Source organism: Oncorhynchus gorbuscha, linkage group LG07 (assembly GCF_021184085.1).
Source record: "Oncorhynchus gorbuscha isolate QuinsamMale2020 ecotype Even-year linkage group LG07, OgorEven_v1.0, whole genome shotgun sequence".
Classification (NCBI taxonomy): Eukaryota; Metazoa; Chordata; class Actinopteri; order Salmoniformes; family Salmonidae; genus Oncorhynchus; species Oncorhynchus gorbuscha.
In genome coordinates, this window is record NC_060179.1 from 39,166,770 (window position 1) to 39,191,190 (window position 24,421).

General features: G+C 41.5%; 1 protein-coding gene across 1 annotated transcript in view; it reads left to right on the forward strand.

Moving 5' to 3' along the window:
• Window positions 1-268: 268 nt before the first annotated feature.
• LOC124039848 (zinc finger CCCH domain-containing protein 15-like) overlaps window positions 269-24,421 on the forward strand; it is a 29,807-nt gene continuing 5,654 nt past the window's right edge. Inside the window, exons 1-9 of the mRNA XM_046356310.1 lie at window positions 269-445; window positions 1,586-1,681; window positions 14,726-14,831; window positions 21,435-21,587; window positions 21,686-21,786; window positions 22,965-23,147; window positions 23,423-23,569; window positions 23,703-23,804; window positions 23,959-24,091. Of these exons, the coding sequence (XP_046212266.1) occupies window positions 368-445; window positions 1,586-1,681; window positions 14,726-14,831; window positions 21,435-21,587; window positions 21,686-21,786; window positions 22,965-23,147; window positions 23,423-23,569; window positions 23,703-23,804; window positions 23,959-24,091 (1,099 nt within the window). The 5' untranslated portion in view covers window positions 269-367. The remainder of the gene's footprint in view (window positions 446-1,585; window positions 1,682-14,725; window positions 14,832-21,434; window positions 21,588-21,685; window positions 21,787-22,964; window positions 23,148-23,422; window positions 23,570-23,702; window positions 23,805-23,958; window positions 24,092-24,421) is intronic.

The window sequence follows — 24,421 nt, forward strand, 5'->3', positions numbered from 1 at the left end:
AACTGCTAAACGCCACCTATTTCCGCAATTTCTCTTCTAAAAATCTGATTTGAAAGTGAACCCTAATCTTAACCACACTGCTATCATTATGCCGAACCTTATATTCAGATTTAATTTACACAATATAGCCACGATTTTAAATGTTTGTGGTTGAATGTGTTTGACGTAAAACGATGGTCAAGACTCTCCAGCACAGTAGGTGTCGGTAATGTACCATTAATGTTGGATGCCAACCGCACCAAAAAAATACCTACGAAGAAGAAAATGAACACTGACGTCATTCAGCGTCACGGAGTGGCCTGTTAGTACTTTATGTAGCGGTGGCTATGGTAATAGAATATTTCTAAATATAGTTACATCATTCACTATGCCTCCGAAGAAACCAGCTCAAGCTGCCACTGGTAGTAAAAAAACGCAAGAAAAGAAGAAGGAAAAGATAATTGAGGTGAAATCCCTTTCGCGCACCATAGTCAAATTAAATGGGATAATGCTAAGCTAGTTTGCTAGCTACAAGAGTAATTGGTAGCTAGCTAAATTACAGTAACGTCCAAAGGTTATTTTGTGAAGCTAGCTAGTGAGTTAGAACGTTAGATGCTAGCTAGTTATACCACGGATTGTTGAACGCACTTTCCAAACCGTTATATTTGCTTGGTACCAAACTGACAAACGTAGCGTTCTTATGCTAACCCCTTTTTAAGAACGTGGTAGCTACTGGTATCTAATTTGTGCTTGGATGTTGTAGCTAGTTAGCTGTAGAAAGTAGCTAGCAAAGGTTACATTTACATTACATTTAAGTCATTTAGCAGACGCTCACATCCAGTGGAACAGTCACTTTACAATAGTGCATCTAAATCTTAAAGGGGGGGGGGTGAGAGGGATTACTTATCCTATCCTAGGTATTCCTTAAAGAGGTGGGGTTTCAGGTGTCTCCGGAAGGTGGTGATTGACTCCGCTGTCCTGGCGTCGTGAGGGAGTTTGTTCCACCATTGGGGGGCCAGAGCAGCGAACAGTTTTGACTGGGCTGAGCGGGAGCTGTACTTCCTCAGTGGTAGGGAGGCGAGCAGGCCAGAGGTGGATGAATGCAGTGCCCTTGTTTGGGTGTAGGGCCTGATCAGAGCCTGGAGGTACTGAGGTGCCGTTCCCCTCACAGCTCCGTAGGCAAGCACCATGGTCTTGTAGCGGATGCGAGCTTCAACTGGAAGCCAGTGGAGAGAACGGAGGAGCGGGGTGACGTGAGAGAACTTGAGAAGGTTGAACACCAGACGGGCTGCGGCGTTCTGGTTACAAACTTATTTATTCGAATTAATGTTAGCTAGGTTGTGTGATCGTCTGTCCAGGGCTTGAATGAACTGGTTAATTAATGTTAGTAGTTGTAACAGATGGCTAGCTAGTTATCATGTCTAATCTTTGTTGGTACAGTAAGTTAGCTAGTTAGTCAGCTACTATAACTACTTAGATAGCTAGCGCCAGAAACCGTATTATTTTGTCGTTCAGAGGTTTCTTCTTGGTAGCCTGCCAACTAACAACGTTTAACGTTATGTCCTTATTAAATTGTTGATATTCCATTTGTTTATCTTTTATGTAGGACAAGACTTTTGGGTTGAAGAACAAAAAGGGTGGAAAACAACAGAAATTTATCAAGAATGTCTCCCAGCAAGTCAAGCAAGTTCCTGGTAGTAAGGTAAGCAGGACCAATCAGGCCTACAGTCTTGTTGTTTCTCAGTGAATGACCACTGGCTTGACTTGTAAATTCAACAGAGATGTTTGCCATTAGAGCATCATCAACCTAAAGCCATAAGAACCAGGCTTTTGTTCTCGTGTCTTCTCTTTGGTCAGAATGTACCCCATTCATAGACATTAATTGCTTTAGGGCCTATTGATAATAGTATCATCTGACCGGGGGAGTTTTGTTAAGATCCCTGGCGCTTGCTGTTAACATTAATATAAACATGCATCTCTTCTGGTACTGTTTTGGAAACATAAGGAACGTTTCTTGCATATCAGTAAAGAAAAATTAAACAAAATGTTAAATATCTACACACTTTATGGTTAGTGTTCCCGCACGGCCATATCTCCATGTTACGGCGCTTGTTTATGGAAGACCGGCTGCGGTCCAAACACTGAAAAGACACACCGTTGTCCACTTATGCATTATACATTATGCCCCATCGCCATCTTGGGGGGCGGTCCAAATGATTAGCCAAGCAAGGGAAGTTTGCAAAGTAAGCCCCTCAGCCATTTACATTTACATTTAAGTCATTTAGCAGACGCTCTTATCCAGAGCGACTTACAAATTGGTGCATTCACCTTATGACATCCAGTGGGACAGTCACTTAACAATAGTGCATCTAAAACTTAGGGGGGTGGGGTGAGAGGGATTACTTAACCTATCCTAGGTATTCCTTAAAGATGTGGGGTTTCAGGTGTCTCCGGAAGGTGGTGATTGACTCCGCTGTCCTGGCGTCGTGAGGGAGTTTGTTCCACCATTGGGGGGCCAGGGCAGCGAACAGTTTTGACTGGGCTGAGCGGGAGCTGTACTTCCTCAGTGGTAGGGAGGCGAGCAGGCCAGAGGTGGATGAACGCAGTGCCCTTGTTTGGGTGTAGGGCCTGATCAGAGCCTGGAGGTACTGAGGTGCCGTTCCCCTCACAGCTCCGTAGGCAAGCACCATGGTCTTGTAGCGGATGCGAGCTTCAACTGGAAGCCAGTGGAGAGAACGGAGGAGCGGGGTGACGTGAGAGAACTTGGGAAGGTTGAACACCAGACGGGCTGCGGCGTTCTGGATGAGTTGAAGGGTTTAATGGCACAGGCAGGAGCCCAGCCAGCAGCGAGTTGCAGTAATCCAGACGGGAGATGACAAGTGCCTGGATTAGGACCTGCGCCGCTTCCTGTGTGAGGCAGGGTCGTACTCTGCGGATGTTGTAGAGCATGAACCTACAGGAACGGGCCACCGCCTTGATGTTAGTTGAGAACGACAGGGTGTTGTCCAGGATCACGCCAAGGTTCTTGGCGCTCTGGGAGGAGGACACAATGGAGTTGTCAACCGTGATGGCGAGATCATGGAACGGGCAGTCCTTCCCCGGGAGGAAGAGCAGCTCCGTCTTGCCGAGGTTCAGCTTGAGGTGGTGATCCGTCATCCACACTGATATGTCTGCCAGACATGCAGAGATGCGATTCGCCACCTGGTCATCAGAAGGGGGAAAGGAGAAGATTAATTGTGTGTCGTCTGCATAGCAATGATAAGAGAGACCATGTGAGGTTATGACAGAGCCAAGTGACTTGGTGTATAGCGAGAATAGGAGAGGGCCAAGAACAGAGCCCTGGGGACACCAGTGGTGAGAGCGCGTGGTGAGGAGACAGATTCTCGCCACGCCACCTGGTAGGAGCGACCTGTCAGGTAGGACGCAATCCAAGCGTGGGCCGCGCCGGAGATGCCCAACTCGGAGAGGGTGGAGAGGAGGATCTGATGGTTCACAGTATCGAAGGCAGCCGATAGATCTAGAAGGATGAGAGCAGAGGAGAGAGAGTTAGCTTTAGCAGTGCGGAGCGCCTCCGTGATACAGAGGAGAGCAGTCTCAGTTGAATGACTAGTCTTGAAACCTGACTGATTTGGATCAAGAAGGTCATTCAGAGAGAGATAGCGGGAGAGCTGGCCAAGGACGGCACGTTCAAGAGTTTTGGAAAGAAAAGAAAGAAGGGATACTGGTCTGTAATTGTTGACATCGGAGGGATCGAGTGTAGGTTTTTTCAGAAGGGGTGCAACTCTCGCTCTCTTGAAGACGGAAGGGACGTAGCCAACGGTCAGGGATGAGTTGATGAGCGAGGTGAGGTAAGGGAGAAGGTCTCCGGAAATGGTCTGGAGAAGAGAGGAGGGGATAGGGTCAAGCGGGCAGGTTGTTGGGCGGCCGGCCGTCACAAGACGCGAGATTTCATCTGGAGAGAGAGGGGAGAAAGAGGTCAGAGCACAGGGTAGGGCAGTGTGAGCAGAACCAGCGGTGTCGTTTGACTTAGCAAACGAGGATCGGATGTCGTCGACCTTCTTTTCAAAATGGTTGACGAAGTCATCTGCAGAGAGGGAGGAGGGGGGGGGGGGCGGAGGATTCAGGAGGGAGGAGAAGGTGGCAAAGAGCTTCCTAGGGTTAGAGGCAGATGCTTGGAATTTAGCGTGGTAGAAAGTGGCTTTAGCAGCAGAGACAGAGGAGGAAAATGTAGAGAGGAGGGAGTGAAAGGATGCCAGGTCCGCAGGGAGGCGAGTTTTCCTCCATTTCCGCTCGGCTGCCCGGAGCCCTCGTTTTTAGTCGGCTTTGCGAGTGTACAATTATGTTCACTCCGGGGCCTGAAACTCCCCATTTTTCAAATCGTGAAGATTGTACATCCGCTTAGAAAAGTTAGCGAAAACGTAAAAACAACATACAAGTGTAAGTAAAAATTAATGCATACAAGTTAGAAATTGTGCTACTAATGCAGATGACGGCACAAACACGTCTCGTAAATGTTTTTGTTACCTTTTGGATTTTTTTTAAAAATAAAACATTTTCCTTCAGACGTTCTAGCTAATGTTATTTAGCTAATTAATTTTCTAGCAAGCATACAGTAGGCATATAATAATTATATATTTAATTTAAGTAGGATTGCACTCATAATTGACTGAAGTACATATAAAGCACCCACAAGCTACCGGCGGCTTGAAACACAGCAGGCTAGCAGGCTGACGAAAAAGGCAGTATTTCAATCAGTATTTCAATCTTATCAATTAAACATTTTATCATTTTGGGAACATTTTAAGAGTACAGTGACATATTCCATCATTGGATTGAGGTACATTTTCCCAGCCATATACCGTGCCGGGCTCCACGCTGTCCACATTATGGCATTGCTCTGTTCCAACTAGAGAATACATTTTTCCGGAAGTCAGGTTCTTATGGTTACATCAATCTACAGATGTTTTCTCTCTAATTTACTTTGAATTGACACTCATCTAGCCTAATTTTTGCCTGGATCTAGCGTCTTATTTCGGCATGTGGACTTCCCACACTAGTTGCTAACAATAATATTCCAGAAGACTGAACAATCCCTTTACAAGTCAGAATGTTGAATAAACTTCAGTTGAACGAGTTACTTCCGGCGCCGACAGAGATGGCCGCCTCGCTTCGCAGTTTTTTTTATTTTTTTATGTGTTATTTCTTACATTAGTACCCCAGGTCATCTTAGGTTTCATTACATACAGTCGAGAAGAACTACTGAATATAAGAGCAGCGTTAGCCTTATGGCTAACGAGACGTGGTGTGATCACAGAAACATACAGGAACTCAAATCCTTCTGTTCACCTGATTTAGAATTCCTCACAATCAAATGTCGACCGCATTATCTACCAAGAGAATTCTCTTCGATTATAATCACAGCCGTATATATTCCCCCCCAAGCAGACACATTGATGGCTCTGAACAAACTTTTTTTGACTCTTTGCAAACTGGAATCCATACATTCTGAGGATGCATTCATTGTAGCTGGGGATTTTAACAAGGCTAATCTGAAACCAAGACTCTCTAAATTGTATCAGCATATCGATTGCTCAACCAGGGCTGGAAAAACCTTGGATCATTGTTATTCTAACTTCCGCGACGCATATAAGGCCCTGCCCCGAAAACATGCGGACTCTCCTTCACTGCAGCCGAGGTGAGTAAAATATTTAAACGCGTTAACCCTTGCAAGGCTGCAAGCCCAGACGGCATCCCCAGCCGCGCCCTCAGAGCATGCACAGACCAGCTGGCCGGTGTGTTTACGGACATATTCAATCAATCCCTATACCAGTCTGCTGTTCCCACATGCTTCATGAGGGCCACCATTGTTCCTGTTCCCAAGAAAGCTAAGGTAACTGAGCAAAATGACTACCGCCCCGTAGCACTCACTTGAAGTGCTTTGAGGGACTAGTCAAGGACCATATCACCTCCACCCTACCTGACACCCTAGACCTACTCCAATTTGCTTACCGCCCAAATAGGTCCACAGACGATGCAATCTCAACCACATTGCACACTGCCCTAACCCATGGACAAGAGGAATACTTATGTGAGAATGCTGTTCATCGACTACAGCTCGGCATTCAACACCATAGTACCCTCCAAGCTCGTCATCAAGCTCGAGACCCTGGGTCTCGACCCCGCCCTGTGCAACTGGGTACTGGACTTCCTGACGGGCCTCCCCCAGGTGGTGAGGGTAGGCAACAACATCTCCACCCCGCTGATCCTCAACACTAGGGCCCCACAAGGGTGCGTTCTGAGCCCTCTCCTGTACTCCCTGTTCACCCACGACAGCGTGGCCACGCACGCCTCCAACGCAATCATCAAGTTTGCGGACGACACAACAGTGGTAGGCTTGATTACCAACAACGACGAGAAGGTCTACAGGGAGGAGGTGAGGGCCCTCGGAGTGTGGTGTCAGGAAAATAACCTCACACTCAACGTCAACAAAACTAAGGAGATGATTGTGGACTTCAAGAAACAGCAGAGGGAACACTCCCCTATCCACATCGATGGAACAGTAGTGGAGAGGGTAGCAAGTTTTAAGTCCCTCGGCATACACATCACAGACAAACTGAATTGGTCCACTCACAGACAGCATCGTGAAGGCGCAGCAGCGCCTCTTCAACCTCAGGAGGCTGAAGAAATTTGGCTTGTCACCAAAAGCACTCAAACTTCTACAGATGCACAATCGAGAGCATCCTGGCGGGCTGTATCGCCGCCTTGTACGGCAACTGCTCCGCCCACAACCGGAAGGCTCTCCAGAGGGTAGTGAGGTCTGCACAACGCATCACCGGGGGCAAACTACCTGCCCTCCAGGACACCTACACCACCCGATGTTACAGGAAGGCCATAAAGATCATCAAGGACAACAACCACCCGAGCCCCTGCCTGTTCACCCCGCTATCATCCAGAAGGCGAGGTCCGTACAGGTGCATCAAAGCTGGGCCCGAGAGACAGAAGCTGTTTTTCAATCTCAAGGCCATCAGACTGTTAAACAGCCACCACTAACATTGAGTGGCTGCTGCCAACACACTGACTCAACTCCAGACACTTTAATAATGGGAATTGATGGGAAATGATGTAAAATATATCACTAGCCACTTTAAACAATGCTACCTAATATAATGTTTACATACCCTACATTATTCATCTCATATGTATACGTATATACTGTACTCTATGTGATCTAATGCATCCTTATGTAATACATGTATCACTAGCCACTTTAACTATGCCACTTTGTTTACATACTCATCTCATATGTATATACTGCACTCAATACCATCTACTGTATCTTGCCTATGCCGCTCTGTACCATCACTCATTCATATATCTTTATGTACATATTCTTTATCCCCTTACACTGTTTATAGGACAGTAGTTTTGGAATTGTTAGCTAGATTACTTGTTGGTTATTACTGCATTGTCGGAACTACACTCGCATTAACATCTGCTAACCACGTGTATGTGACAAATAAAATTTCATTTGATTTGCTGGTTGTCCACTGAGTTCGTCCTTGTGCTGTTGGAAATTTGAGACAAAACATCCACAGAAAAGTATTAAAGACATGCTCCGGAACTTTGGCGAGTAATTATTGTTGAAACCTCCCGACTTTAGGCTGGATGTGTTAATGTGTGCAGTTCATACATGCATGATCTATAAGCAGAATTTCAGTCTTACCTCAATTAGCCACGCAATGCCTAGTCTGAAAGACTTTTCTGGAAGCCGGGCAGCGCCGGTTTCCCCCACCTTGGCCAGCCCCTTAGTAATTCGAGCTTCAGCCATCAGTCTTGAGTGACAGCTAGCAAGATGCACACAGCAGAGCAATTATGGGATACAAACTCAGCATAAAAATAAACGTCCTTTTTTCAGGACCCTGTCTTTAAAAAATAATTCGTAAAAATCCAAATAACTTCAGATCGTCATTCCACTAGCGGAAGCCCCCCGCAACAGCCAGTGAAAGTGCAGGGCGCCAAATTCAAAACAACAAAAATCTTATTAAAGTTCCTCAAGCATACAAGTATTTTATACCATTTTAAAGATACAATTCTCGTTAATCCAGTCACAGTGTCTGATTTCAAAAATAATTTACAGCGAAAGCACCACAAACGATTGTTAGGTCACCACCAAGCCACAGAAAAACACAGCCATTTTTCCTGCCAAAGAGAGGAGTCACAAAAAGCAGAAATAGAGAAAATTAATCAAACCCTTTGATCTTCATCAGATGACACTCATAGGATTTCGTTACACAATACATGCATGTTTTGTTTGATAAAGAAAGGAGAAAGCAAATCATGCAATAATCTGAGTACAGCCTTTACACAACAAAGCAGTCAACATTACTCAGAAATAGCATTTTAAATATTCACTTACCTGTGATGTTCTTCATCAGAATGCACTCCCAGGAATCCCAGTTCCACCATAAATGTATGATTTGTTCGATTAATGTGCATCAGTTATGTCCAAATATCTTCTTTTGTTAGGGCGTTTGGTGAAAAACCAAAAAGCGTATTCAGGTCGCGCCGAACAAAAAGTTCGAAAAGTTCCGTTACAGCCTGTAGAAACATGCCAAACTAAGTATGGAATCTTTTGGATGTTTTTAAAATAAAACTTAATGTTCCAACCAGACAATTCCTGTGTCTGTACAAATGAAGTGGAACGTAACTATCTTTCATGTGAGCGCTCCAGACCGAGGCTGTGACACTCTGCCAGACCACTCACTCAAAGAGCTATTATGAGCCCCTCCTTTAGTAGAATCCTAAATACAGTTTCTAAATACTGTTGACATCTAGTGGAAGCCATAGGAAATTAAACATAACTAATATCCCACTGTATCTTGAACATCTACAAACCTCAGATTTCCCATTTCCTGGTTGGATTTTACTGGGAGCAAGAGAGAAAATTCATACATGTACAGTAGCATAATAGTATTCTGATTAGTACATCCTGATTGAAATGTATACATAATTAGTCATTGTAGATAAATAAATAAAAATCCCTAAACACCTGTGTACTCCTTCTTGTCTTTGAGCAATGGAACGCAAGTGACTACCATGAGGAATAAACATGATCAGAAAATGGCTGACTGCCAAACACCTGTCAGATTCTGCTATCATTCATTCCCACAACATCATAGAAGTCTCATTCTAATTTCTATTGATGGTTGACATCTAGTGGACCCCTAGGCAGTGCAACATCATTCATATCTCAAGGGGATTTCATTGGGGACTGGTGAATATATACAAAGCTCAGATTTCTGACTTCCTGTTTTGATTTCAACTCAGGATTTTGCCTGCTAATATGTCGGTTTGATAATACTTTCCTGTGGATGTTTTGTGAAATTTCAAATGGCATAGGACCAACCAAGTGGACAATTGGCAGAGTAAGGGAACAACCCCCCTGAAATGGACAAAAATGAATGGGAAGTCCACACGGTGTCCAATACCACTCAATTCGGCGTCGTTTCGTTCAAAGTTGATTGCAAATGCCATATGCAAATGCAACACAAGTCAATATCCAAAAGCAACATCAAAAACCTAGCAACCCCTTTAAAGTGCTTTCTGGACCGTTGTTTGAAGTTCTTTTGATTTTTTTTTCAATTACACATGTGTAAGAACTGTATGAATATACTTTTGTCCAATTTTATTATCATAATTTAAAAAATAAATTAACTTGTGCATAAGGCATATGTTTTGTCCATTTGCAATATGATTTCATAGGAAGTCAAAAGTCAAATAGCAGAAATTTTAACTTCACACACCCTTAAAGTGCTTTCTGGACCGTTTTTCAAAATTCTTTCGCTTTTTGTCAATTAGTCATGTGTAAGAACTGTAGAATATACTTTTGTCAACTTTTATCATTTATTTTATTTTTTACTTGTGCATATGTTTTGTCCATTTGTAATATGATTTCATAGGAAGTCAAAAGTCACTTTTTTTTCGGCCAAATGCCATAAGAAGTGTCCAAATGCAATATGAAAGATTTGAAAATGCCAAATCAGGATGTTATGTCCTTTTGCCATTTACCATCACAATTTTGACATGCTCAGAAATACTGCAGAAATGCAAAATTGACTGACCTGATGAACACAGGATGGCCGGGCAGTGATAGTTGCTCCTTTGCATATCTCATTGTGTTGATTTCATCATGTCCAATTGGTGATGTTTCTTTCACTATTGGGCATGTACCATCACAAATTATATGGCTGTGAATGTGTGATGAATGAACCTAAGCTCTCTGCCGTTCGTCCAAGATGTCTGCAGCATTGTGACGTATTTGTAGGCATATCATTGGAAGATTGGCCATAAGAGACTACATTTGCCAGGGGTCCGCCCGGTGTCCTGTGTCAATTATTGCGTAATCTCTAGGTCCATGCGCGTTCCATTTCTTCAGAAGAGAAAGTCAACTGCCACGATGGATTTATCGTCGATAGATATGTGGAAAAACACCTTGAGGATTGATTCTAAACATCGGTTTGCCATGTTTCTGTCGATATTATGGAGTTCATTTGGAAAAAAGTTCGCGTTTTAATGGCTTAATTTTCATTTTTTTCTTACCCAAACGTGACGCAGAAAACGGAGCGATTTGTCCTAAACAAATAATATTTTTGTAATAACTGAACATTTGCTATCTACCTGAGAGTCTCATTGAAAACATCTGAAGTTCTTCAAAGGTAAATGATTTTATTTGAATGTTTTTCTGGTTTTTGTGAAAATGTTGCTTCATAATACTATGCTAGGCTATCAATAATGTTACACAAATGCTTGTTTTGCAATGGTTGAGAAGCATATTTTTGAAAATCTGAGATGACAAGGCTAAGCTTGAGAGCAAATAGATTTATTTCATTTCATTTGCGATTTTCATGAATAGTTAACGTTGCGTTATGGTAATGAGCTTGAGGCTGTATTCACAATCCCGGGTCCGGGATGGCTCGTCGCAACAGGTTAAGAATTGACTGATCTACAGTGACTGAATGCAGTGTTATGTGTTTCCAAAACACTTTTAGGGTGAATTGAATCACTTCCGGTTGCTCCAGGAAGCTAAGAATCAACACAGGTAGACCTCATAGTGTCCTGATGGACTGTCATCAAAGACAGATTCATAAGGCATTCATAACACACACAGGCTTCAGGTTGACTTTAGAGGGGCAGGCAATGTATTCCTATGGGGAGAGATGTCATTGTAATCTGTGAGATCAAAAAACCCTGTTCTACTGTTACGGGTTAATGCCATGTAGTCAAGGTTAGGCTTGCACAGATCGGAAGGACCTCAGGATCGTACATGAGGTCGAATTGTGCTTCTCACCCTAAAGGTTCTCTCACTGTCACCCAAAAGCAAATGACATTTAGGGCCACGTTTAATTTTGGGCCTACTTTTTTTCAAGGTCGCTGCACTCAGAGCGAGCTACGGTCAAGTGGGGCATCTCGTTGAACTCGGCATGGCCTAGAGAATATGGAAATGCCATTGCAGGCTCTGTGTGTCTTTAAGCACTGCACTTTGTCACTCCATCCTTGCTGTGTGTGTGTGTGAGCTTTTCTTTGACATCTGTTGGGAGAAATGACTGACTGTTCTTGGGGGTTGCCTAATCACACATATATGAAGTTTTGAAAAGATCTGACCTTTTTAACCCTTGGAAACAGCACCTATGACACCATTTTAAGGCACTTCCGGTTTACACAGGAAGCTGAAAGTGAACATATCCTCCTTGGGGTAGGCAATTATAGAATTTTGAGTTTTAAGTCTTTATGTTAAGAACTGACTTATTTACGGAGTGTTTAGTGAGTGTGTTATTTTAGAAAATCACAGAAGTCTCGCAGAGCTCCGAAGCACACTTTAAAAAGATTCGTATGAACACGCTGCAACTGGATCTGTAACTGTTTAAAAAAAACTATTTTTGAACATCACCAATTTGACAGTGTATGAGTTCTCTTAAATGACGATAGATAAATGGCTGGTTCTTTTTGACGTGAAGCGGAAAAATCATTGCTCTATTTTCATTTTGGACCTTTAATCCCAGAAAAATGGCCATAACTCAAAAACCGTTGAGGCCTAGACGCCATCTTGTTCGGGGCCAACTGCCCATTATGCCAAACCTATGCTCACCAAGTTTCGTCTTCAAAGTCTTTTCCTTTTTGGAGATAAGGCCACGTCGTGATTCGTGATGTTTTGTACATTTGCAATATGATTCCATTCGCCCTCTTGTGGGATTTATCGGGACAGTGGAAAAATTACCAAAATTAGATTATTTTATAAAAACGGAAACCGAATGTCAGATTTCATTTGATGACTTCCCGGTAGATCCGGCCCTGCCGCACGGCCCGACGCCTTCCGCAAATTTTACAAACGTTTTCGGACGTCTAGTAAGGGACCGTACATTTGCAATATGGACTTTCTCACTAACCATATGGCGAATGTCAAAATGTTCCCTTAACCACTTGCTCCTACCTGGCACGCAGGCGTCCCATCTAGAGCTCTGGAAATGCAAATGCGCTACGCTAAATGCTAATAGTATTAGTTAAAACTCAAACGTTCATTAAAATACACATGCAGGGTATTGAATTAAAGCTACACTCGTTGTGAATCCAGGCAACAAGTCAGATTTTTAAAATGCTTTTCGGCGAAAGCATGAGAAGCTATTATCTGATAGCATGTAACACCACAAAAGACCCGCAGGGGACGTAAACAAAATAATTAGCATATTTGGCGCTACACAAACCGCACAATAAAATATAAAACATTCATTACCTTTGACCATCTTCTTTGTTGGCACTCCTAGATGTCCCATAATCACTATTGGGTCTTTTTTTCGATTAAATCCGTCCATATATATCCTGTTAAGACTCTAGGGGCAGTATTTCATTTTTGGATAAAAAGACATGCCCGTTTTAAGCGCAATATTTTGTCACGAAAAGATGCTCGAATATGCTTGGAATTGATAGTTTTGGAAAGAAGACACTCTGACGTTTCCAGAATTGTAAAGCTTTTCACTGTGAGTGCCATAGAACAGAATCTACAGGCAAAACCAAGATGTTTGAGTGACCAGGAAATCAACAGGATTTCTGGAGGCACGTTTTCCATGATCTCCTTATATGGCTGTGAATGCGACAGGAATGAACGGACACTTCCTATCATTTCCCCCAGGTGTCTGCAGCATTGTGACGTATTTGTAGGCATATCATTGGAAGATTGACCATAAGAGCCTACAATTACCAAGTGTCCCGCACGGTGTCTGCGTGGAAATTGGTGCGCAAAAGTCAGGTACCAGTATTTTTCCATCCGAATCAGAGAAGAATGCACGCTTCCAGGGAAGGGATTTCAATGAAGAGATATATGACAAAACACCTTGAGGATTGATTCAAACAACGTTTTCCATGTTTCAGTCGATATTATGGAGTTAATTCGGAAAAAAGTTTGACGTTTAGGTGACTGAATTTTCGGTTAGTTTCGGTAGCCAAATGCATAGTAACAAAACGGAACGTTGTGTCCTACACAAGCATCTTTCAGGAAAAACTGGACATCTGCTATGTAACTGAGAGTCTCCTCATTGAAACATCGGAAGTTCTTCAAAGGTAAATTATTTTATTTGATCCCTTTGCTGGTTTTTGTGAATGTTGCGTACTAAATGCTAACGCTAAATGCTAAGCTAGCTATCACCACTCTTACACAAATTATTGATTTTCTCTGGTTCTAAAGCATATTTTGAAAATCTGAGACGACAGGATTGTTAAGAAAAGGATAAGCTTGAGGATAGGCATATTTATTTCATTTAATTTGCAATTTTCAGAAATCGCTAATTTTGCGTTATGGTAATGAGCTTGAGGTTGTAGTCACGATCCCGGATCCGGGATGGGGCGGACTAAGAGGATATAGCCTAGATATCGTTCTATGTAGACTGTATGATAAACGGAAAAAAAGAGCGTTTCATAACGTAACGTCATTTTTTTAAATTCAAAAAGTCGACGATAAACTTTCACAAAACACTTCGAAATACTTTTGTAATGCAACTTTAGGTATTAGTACACGTTAATAAGCGATAAAATTCATCAGGAGGCGATGTAACTTCTATAGGTGTCGTCTGGAAAAAAAAACATGGCCGAGAGAGCTCGACCAAAACATCCGGTCGGAGAACGGAGGGAAGGAGTTCCCTTGAACCGGTTAGACCAAGAATCAATTGCGAATCAAATGACAAGACTCTAGACAACGTGTGGTAGCTGTAGGCGCTGAAACCTCGGTCTCATGTAATTCGGTTCACTTTGAACAATTCCTGGAAGTAAGCGCAAGGATATTTATTTCCATTTTCAGTGATCAGGTTTTCCTGCACTATTCGATGAAACTCACGCTCTGTTAAAGTCACAGCCGTGATTTAACCAGTTTTAGAAACGTCAGAGTGTTTGCTATCCACACATACTAATCATATGCATATACTATATACCTGGCATGAGTAGCAGGGCGCTGAAATGTTGCGCGATTTTTAACAGAATGTTAGAAAAAGTAGAGTGTCGACTTAACAGGTTAAGGTATGCAAGTCCCAATGACAGTTCATTCAACGTTCTTGCTACACAAGGTAAAATAAGGCACCTTCTGGAAAATGTAAATGGATATAAAGCCGGCCTAATCTCAAGCTATTGCTTGCTATTAGGTCAGGAGGTCGGCAAACCTGGATCCTGTTGTGGACTTGTGACTAACTAGATCCTGTTTTCCTAGGCTGCTGCTGAAGGGGACAAGAACAAAAAGGGTGACAAGAAGAAAGAGTTAGATGAGCTGAACGAGCTTTTCAAGCCAGTGGTGGCTGCTCAGAAAGTCGCTAAAGGTGAGGATGGAAATGTCTTCTATATTCAGCTACAAAGTTTTTTCTAGTACAGTTGAAGTCGGAAGTTTACATACACTTAGGTTGGAGTCATTAACTCATTTTTCAACCACTCCTAAAATTTCTTAATAACAAACTAAAAGTTTTGGCAAATCGGTTAGGACGTCTACTTTATGCATGGCACAAGTCATTTTTCCAACAATTGTTTACAGACCAGATTATTTCACTTATAATTAATTGTCACAATTCCAGTGGCTCAGAAGTTTACATACACTAAGTTGACAGTGCCTTTTAACAGCTTGGAAAATTCCAGAAAATTCCATCATGGCTTTAGAAGCTTCTAATAGGCTAATTTAGAGTCTATTGGAGATGTACCTGTGGATGTATTTGAAGGCCTACCTTCAAACTCAGTGCCTCTTTGCTTGACATCATGGGAAAATCAAATGAAATCAGCCAAGACCCCAGATTTTTTTTTTGTAGACCTCCAAGTTTGGTTCAACCTTCGGGGCAATTTCCAAACGCCGGAAGGTACCACGTTCATCTGTAGAAACAATAGTACGCAGGTATAAACATTATGGGACCGCGCAGCCTCATACCACTCAGGAAGGTGTCGTGTTTTGTCTCAGAGTATTTTGCTGCGAAAATTTCAAATCAATCCCAGAAAAACAGCAAAGGACCTTGTGAAGGTGCTGGAGGAAACCGGTACAAAAGTATCTATATCCACAGTAAAACGAGTCCTATATCGACATGATCTGAAATGCCGCTCAGCAAGGAAGAAGCCACTGCTCCAAAACCGACATAAAAAAGCCAGACTACGGTTTGCAACTGCACATGGGGACAACGATCATACTTTTTGGAGAAATTTCCTCTGGTCTGATGAAACAAAAATATAACTTTTTGGCCATAATGATCATTGTTATGTTTGGATGAAAAAGCGGGAGACTTGGAAGCTGAAGAACACCATCCCAACTGTGAAGCACAGGCGTGGCAGCATCATGTTGTGGGGGTGCTTTGCTGCAGGAGGGACTAATGCACTTCACAAAATAGAAGGAAAATTACGTGGATATATTAAAGCAACATCTCAAAACATCAGTCAGGAAGTTTAAGCTTGGCCGCAAATGGATCTTCCAAATGGACAATGACCCCAAGCATACTTCTAAAGTTGTGGCAAAATGGCTTAAAACTTCTTAGGGATGAGGCGGGCTGAAATCCTGTTAACGTGATCGATTTGACAACAGCCAGTGAAAGTGCAGGGTGCCAAATTCAAACAGAAATCTCATTAAAATTCCTCAAACATACAAGTATTATACACCATTTTAAATATAAACTTGTTAATCTCACCAGTGTCCGATTTAAAAAATAAAAAAGGCTTTTTGACAAAAGAATACCATGCGATTGTTAGGTCAGCACCTAGTCACGGAAAAACACAGCCATTTTCCCAGCCAAACAGGAGTCACAAAAAGCAGAGATAAAATGAATCCCTAACCTTTGACGATCTTCATCAGATGACACTCATAGGACTTCATGTTACACAATACATGTATGTTTTGTTCAATAAAGTTCATATTTATATCCAAAAATCTCAGTTTACATTGGCATGGTTATGTTCAGTAATGTTTTGCTTCCAAAACATCCAGTGATATTTGCAGAGAGCCACATCAATTTACAGAAATACTGACCATAAATGTTAATGAAAATACAAGTGTTATACATGGAATGAAAGATATACTTCCTCTTAATGCAACCGCTGTGTCAGATTTTTAAAAAAGCTTTACGGAAAAGGCACACCATGCAATAATCTGAGTACAGAGCTCAGGAACCAAAACAAGCCATACAGAAGTCAGAAATAGCATTATAAATATTAACTTACCTTTTATCATCTTCATCAGAATGCACTCCCAGGAATCTCAGTTCCACAAATGTTTTTTATTTATTTTTAAATTGAGTCCATTTATGTGCAAATACCTCCTTTTTGTTTGCGCGTTTAGTTCAGAAATCCAAATTCATGAGGCGCAGGCACTTAGTCCAGACAGTCAAAAAAGTTATATTACAGTTCGTAGAAACATTTCAAACAATATATAGAATCAATCTTTTGGATGTTTTATGTCAAAATCTTCAATAATCTTTCAACCGGACAATTCCTTTTTCTTTTGAAATGAAAAGGAATGCAGCTCATGGCATTCTGCCAGACCCCTTAGTCAAACAGCTCTTTTTCACTCCCCCTTCGCAGTAGAAGCCTGAAACAAGGTTCTAAAGACTGTTGACATCTAGTGGAAGCCTTGGGAAGTGCAATAGGATCAAATTTACACTATCTTGGATAGGCAACGACTTGAATACCTACATTTTTCACGGGTTTTTGCCTGCCATATGAGTTCTGTTATACTCGCATACATCATACAAACAGTTTTAGAAACTTCAGAGTGTTTTCTATCTAAATCTACTAATACTATGCATATCCTAGCTTCTGGGCCTAAGTAGCAGACAGTTCACTCTGGGAACCTTATTCATCCAAGCTACTCAATACCCCCATCCCATAAGAAGTTAAGGACAACAAAGTCAAGGCCACTTCAATACCATCACAAACCATCACAAATCCCTGACTTGAATCCCATAGAAAATCTTTGGGCAGAACTGAAAATGCGTGTGCGAGCACGGAGGTCAACAAACTCCGTTACACCAGCTCAGTCAGGAGGAATGAGCCAAAATTCACCCAGCTTTCTGTGGGATGCTTGTGTGTTTGAAATTATTTAACCGAAGTTAAACAATTTAAAGGCAATGCTTCCAAATACTAATTGAGTGTATGTGAACTTCTGACCCACTGGGAATAAATAAAAGCTGAAATAAATAATTCTCTTTACTATTATTCTGACATTTCACATTAAATAATGGTGATCCAAACTGACCGAAGATAGGTAATTTTGGCTAAGGTGTGTATGTAAACTTCCGACTTCAACTGTACATAGATTTAGAAAATGCCCTGTTTAATCTAAAAGGACGTTTTGCGACCTTACCCTATTTAATGCTTAGGAAACTCATATTGTCAGGATTAATCACTGATTAGGCTTTTGCATACTACCCACCACTAATCTTTGTCAATAATTAGGACAGGGCAAAGGTGCAAAAGGGTATTATGCTATAAACTGAGCATTTTTGTGCACCAAGAAAACTACTGTGTATCTTCAGTCTCGAAAAGCCAACCAGTGTGCATAGTTGCATCATTGCTGTCTTGTGTCGGAGATACTATAAGAGATGTTAAAATTCCAAATAGAAAACTTGGAACATTATTCATTCCATTAGTTCAGTTTTCTCTGGAGGGTTATATCAGGTTTCAATTAATCCAATTTGCAATGTTCGCTCTAAGTTGTCTCTGTAAAGAAAAGTTTATTGCAACGTATGAGGGCTCTGTAAAAGAGCTTTCTCAAATTACAAGTTTAACACTAACATGTAAAAGCATTTGTAACAGCGTTAACAAATTAATGTTCACTGTAATGTTAATAAAGTTCTTAAATATTGTATTGCGTGTTTCAATGAATGAGTTTGTAATGCATGTTAATGTTTGTTGTTGATGTACAGTACCAGTCAAAAGTTTGGAGAACCCTACGCATTCAGGGGTTTTCTTTATTTTGACTAGTTTCTACATTGTAGAATACTAGTGAAGACATCAAAAACTGCATAACACATGGAATCATGTCGTAACCAAAATAGTGTTAAACAAATCAGAATATATTTCAAAGTAGCCACCTGTTGCTCTGATGACCGCTTTGCACACTCTTGGCATTCTTTCAACCAGCTTCATGAGGTGGCACCGGGAATGCATTTGAATTAACAGGTGTCCCTTGTTAACCTGTCTAGGACACAGGTTCAGCTAACGAACCCCCCCAAACATTCCGCTGAAAAGGCAGCGCGGGAAATTCAAAAATATTTTTTTGAAATATTTATCTTCCACACATTAACAAGTCCAATACAGCAAATGAAAGAAACATCTTGTTAATCAACCCATCGTTTCCGATTTTTACAATGTTTTACAGCGAAACACAACATATATTTATGTTGGATCACCACCAAATCCAAAAAAAACACACAGCCATTTTTCCCAGCCAAAGATGGTCACAAAAGCAGAATTGGAGATAATTAATCACTAACCTTTGATAATCTTCATCAGATGACACTCATATGACATCATGTTACACACTACATTTATTTTGTGTTCGATAATATACATATTTATATCCGCAGATCTCGGTATACATTGGTGCCATGTTCAGAAATGCCTCCAAAATATCCAGAGTAATTACAGAGAGCCACGTCATATAACAGAAATACTCATCATAAACTTTGACGAAAGATACATGTTTATATATAATTAAAGATACACTGGTTGTTAATGCAACCGCTGTGTCAGATTTTTTTGAAATGATGGCGCTCAGAAGTAAATATATTTCTCCGCCATGTTGGAGTCAACAGAGATACGAAATTGCATCATAAATATTCCCTTACCTTTGATCTTTCATCAGAATGCAGTGCAAGGAATCCTAATCGTTGCAATAAATTGTTGTTTTGTTCCATAATGTCCATTACTAGTGTCCAATAAGCTACTTTTGCTAGCACGTTTAGTTCACATGTCCAAAAGCTGGCACTGGTCCAGGCGAACTCGGACGAAAACATCAAAAAGTTATATTCCAGGTCGAATAAACTGGTCAAACTAAGTAGAGCTTCAATCTTCAGGATGCTGTTATCATATATATCCAATAACATTCAAACCGGAGCATTCGTTATTGTCTACAAAGTAATGGAACGCAAGGCAATATAATGACTACTGCGCGGAACCAGGAACTGGCATTCTGCCAGACCAGTGACTCAAAATAGCGGCCATCCGGTCCCACATCACACTAGAGGCTTCATTCCACGTTCTACTGACTTGACATCTAGTGGAATGCGTGGGAAGTGCGAACAGATCCATATCTTATTTGGATGTGAATAGGTGATGAGTTGAAAATCAACCAGCCCCAGAATTTCCACTTCCTGTTTGGATGTTTGCCTGCCCTATGAGTTCTGTTATGCGCACAGACATAATTCAAACAGTTTTAGAAACTTCAGAGTGTTTTCTATCCAATAGTAATAATAATATGCATATATTAGCATCTGGGACAGAGTAGGAGGCAGTTCACTATAGGCACGCAATTCATCCAAAGTGAAAATGCTGCCCCCTATCTTTAAAAGGTTAAATGTGAATTTGTAGAATTTTATTTTCTCTGTAATGCATTTGAGCCAATCCGTTGTTGTGACAAGGTAGGGGTGGTATACAGAAGACAGCTCTATTTGGCAAAATACCAAGTCCATATTATGGCAAGAACAGCTCAAATAAGCAAAGAGAAACGACAGTCCATCATTACTTTAAAACATGAAGGTCCGTCAATCGGGAAAATGTAAGTGCAGTCGGGAAAAACCATCCAACGCTATGATTAAACTGGCTCTGACGATCGCCACAGGAAAGGAAGACCCAGAGTTACCTCTGCTGCAGAGGATAAGTTTGTTAGAGTTACCAGCCTCCGAAATTGCAGCCCAAATAAATGCTTCAGAGTTCAAGTAACAGACACATCTCAACATCAACTGTTCAAAGGAAGCTGTGTGAATCAGGCCTTTATGGTTGAATTGCTGCAAAGAAACCACTATTAAAGGACACCAAATGGAAGAAATGACTTGCTTTGCCCAAGAAACATGGGCAATGGACATTAGACCAGTAGAAGTCTGTCCTTTGGGCTGCTGAGTCCAGATTTGTGATTTTTGGTTCCAACCCCCATGTCTTTGTGATGGGCAGAGTAGCTGAACGGATGATCTCCACATGTGTTGTTCCCACCATGAAGTGTGGGGGCGCTTTGCTGGTGACACTGATTTATTTAGAATTCAAGACACACTTACCAGCATGGCTACCGCAGCATTCTGCTGTGATACGCCATCACATCTGGTATGCGCTTAGTGGGACTATAATTTGCTTTTCAACAGGACAATGACACAACACATCTCCAGGTTTAAGGGCTATTTGACCAAGAAAGAGAGGGATGGAGTGCTGCATCAGATGACCTGGCAACCCACAATCACACGACCTCAACCCAATTGAGATGGTTTGGACCGCAGAGTGAAGGAAAAGCAGCCTACAAGTTCTCAGCATGTGGGAACTCCTTCAAGACTGTTGGAAAAGCATTCCAGGTGAAGCTGATTAAGAGAATGCCAAGAGTGCAAAGCTGTCAAGGCGGCTGCTTTGAAGAATCTAAAGTTTATAGAATATATTTTGATTTAACACTTTTTTTTTAGTTACTACATTATTCCATGTGGTCATAGTTTTGATGTCTTTTCTGTTCTACAAAGTAGAAAATAGTAAAAGTAAAGCAAAACCCAAACTTTTGACTGGTACTGTACATAATTTAAATCATAAATCATTATCATTACCCTCTGTTGGGTTACAATAACAAAAGAGAATAAGAAAAACATTTGTGTAATTATACTATTCAATCCACCCATCTGGCAACAGTGGCAGGAAAGACCCTGAGGTAATGAGCGCGAGAAGAAACATACAGTACTTGTTACATTTTCCTCTTAATTCTGCAGGGGTGGACCCAAAGTCAGTTCTCTGTGCCTTCTTCAAGCAAGGCCAATGCACCAAAGGAGACAAGTGCAAGTTCTCCCACGATTTGACACTCGAGAGGAAGTGTGAAAAACGGAGCCTCTACGTTGACAAGAGAGATGATGAGCTTGAGAAAGGTTAGTGTCTTCTAATCATTAGTGTTGTCAGCAGCGAATAAACAGCTGATATCTCTGCTGGGTTTTGTAGAGCTGACTATTTATCCTGTTTTGTATAGACACCATGGATAATTGGGATGAGAAGAAGTTGGAGGAGGTTGTGAACCAGAAGCACGGAGAAGCTGAAAAGAAAAAAGCTCTAAGCTCAAAAACTCAAATTGTATGTTTTGCCACATCACTCTAAAAGCTAAGATTCATCACTACTATACAGTGCATTCAGCAAATGTTCAGACCTCTTCCCTTTTTCCACATTTTATGTTACAGCCTTATTCTAAAATGGATTTTAAAAAACAAAAAAAACAAATCCTCCTCAATCTACACTCAATACCCCATAATATCAAAGCGAATACTGTTTTTTCAATTTTACATAGGTTTTCAGACTCTTTGCTATGAGACTTGAAATGGAGCTTGGTTGCATCCAGTTTCCATGGATCATCCTTAACATGATTCTACATCTTGATTGGAGTCCACCTGTGGTAAATGTAATTGATTGGATATGATTTGGAAAGGCACACACCTGTCTAAGGTCCCACAGTTGACGATGCATGTCAGAGCAAAAACCAAGCCATGAGGTCAAAGGAATTGTGAGAGAAAGATGAAACAAGATTCTCTGGTCTGATGAAACCAGATTGAACTTTTTTGGCCTGAATGCCAAGCATAAAATCTGGAGGATACGTGGCACCATCCCTACGGTGAAGCGCGGGGGTGGCAGCACCATGCTGTCGGGATGTTTGTCAGCGGGAGGGACTGGGAGACTAGTCAGGATCGAGGCAAAGATGAATGGAGCAAAGTACAGAGAGGTCCTTGATGAAAACCTGCTCCAGAGTGCTCAGGACCTCTGACTGGGCTGAAGGTTCACCTTCCAACAAGACATCAACCCTAAGCACACAGCCAAGACGAGTGGCCTCTGGACACGTCTGAATAACCTTGAGTGGCCCAGCCAGAGTCCGGATTTGAACCCGATCGAACATCTCTGGAGAGACTTGAAAATAGCTGTGCGGCGATGCTCCCCATCCAACTTGAGATGATGATCTGCGGTGAAGAATAGGACAAATTCCCCAAATACAGGCATGCAAAGCTTGTAGCGTCATACCCAAGAAGACTAGAGGCTGTAATCGCTGCCGAAGGTGCTTCAACAAAGTACTGAGTAAAGGGTCTGAATACTTATGTAAATGTGATATTTCAGTTTATTTTCAATCAATTTGCAATTTGTGTATAGATTGAGGGGGGATTTTATTTTTTGAATAAGGCTGTAACGTAACAAAATATGGAAAAAGTCAAGGGGTCTGAATACTTTCTGAATGCAATAGACTTACTTCTGCTTTTATCGTCTTGTAGGTTTGCAAGCATTTCCTTGATGCCATTGAAAACAACAAATATGGTTGGTTTTGGGTATGTCCTAGTGGAGCTGACACTTGTATGTACCGCCATGCATTGCCTGCTGGCTTTGTGCTCAAGAAAGACCAGAAGAAGGATGAAAAGGAAGATGAAATCTCAATGGAAGAGTTGATAGAGAATGAGGTAGATTTGACCACTTTCACTAAAATTCATGTTCCTACTTGAGATTTGTCTTATTATTATTTAGCCCATATTACTCTTCAAGCCACAATGTTTGTTTCAATCGGCAGCCCTGCTACTTTATCCACTCTGAAATACATAAAGAGCTATGGATGCCAGGACTGTCTGTCAACTCTGTTAATGTTTGAGATCACTCAGTGAACAACATATAAAAAATCTAACTTCAATAACAGTGTTGAGATTAAGAAATGTTACAAAAAAATGACTTTGTCTGTCAGCGATCTGCCCTAGGACCAAATGTCACCAGGATAACTCTGGAGACCTTCTTGGCCTGGAAAAAGAGGAAAAGGCAAGAAAAAGTGGCCAAGGCAGAGCAAGACATGGAGAAAAAGAAGGCTGATTTTAAAGCTGGCAGGTCCTTTGGGGTGAGCTTTGATTTTGTTTTCTACCAGAGGATGTTGCTAAAGCTCGAAATAATCATGTATTTTTATTGCCGTATCACATCTTACAGATAAGTGGAAAACATTTTAATACTAACACATTGTTTTTGTTCTGTAGGTAAGCGGCCGTCAAGTATTTGAGTTCTGTCCTGATCTGGCTGATGATGACGATGAGGAGGCTGATGACATAAAATATGTTGAGGACAATGATGACGTTGAGGTAAGCCTGATAAACACATGTTTCAATAGGTATGCTGTGGGGATACTCAGGAAATCTTTACTGAAGTACCTTAAAGTGTGTAGGTGCTACACCATATGTATATATCATGAAGTGATACATATGTATGACATTGATACTGGGCACCCCCCCACAGGTTGAATATGTTCACGAGTTCCAGGATGTTGATCTAGCCAGGTTTGTTCCAAAGGAAGTTGACAACACCGGAATAACTGTTGCTGCAGTCGACAGATTTACAGCCAAATTAAAGCCAACAAAGGAAACGAATGGTGAGTGTTTGAAATTATTCTGCCAATAAAATTAATGGAAGCCACATCATCCTTGATCTCTTTTTTTCAAAGCATTCATTTCTATCCCAATGTGTTTTCCATAACATGCCTGTCTTTAAACCTCTTTCGATCACACAATTGGCCCTCAGCCTTTAAAGGGGCAATCCGAGAGACTTGTTTCTGTAAACAGCTGATAAACTCAAATTCGCAGACATACCTAATGATACAACGACTGACCATCCTTTTGATCAAAATTATAGTTTTAAAGGGACAATCTGAAGTTGGTACATCCACTTTTGGATTTATAAATGAATGATATGTACCCTTTGA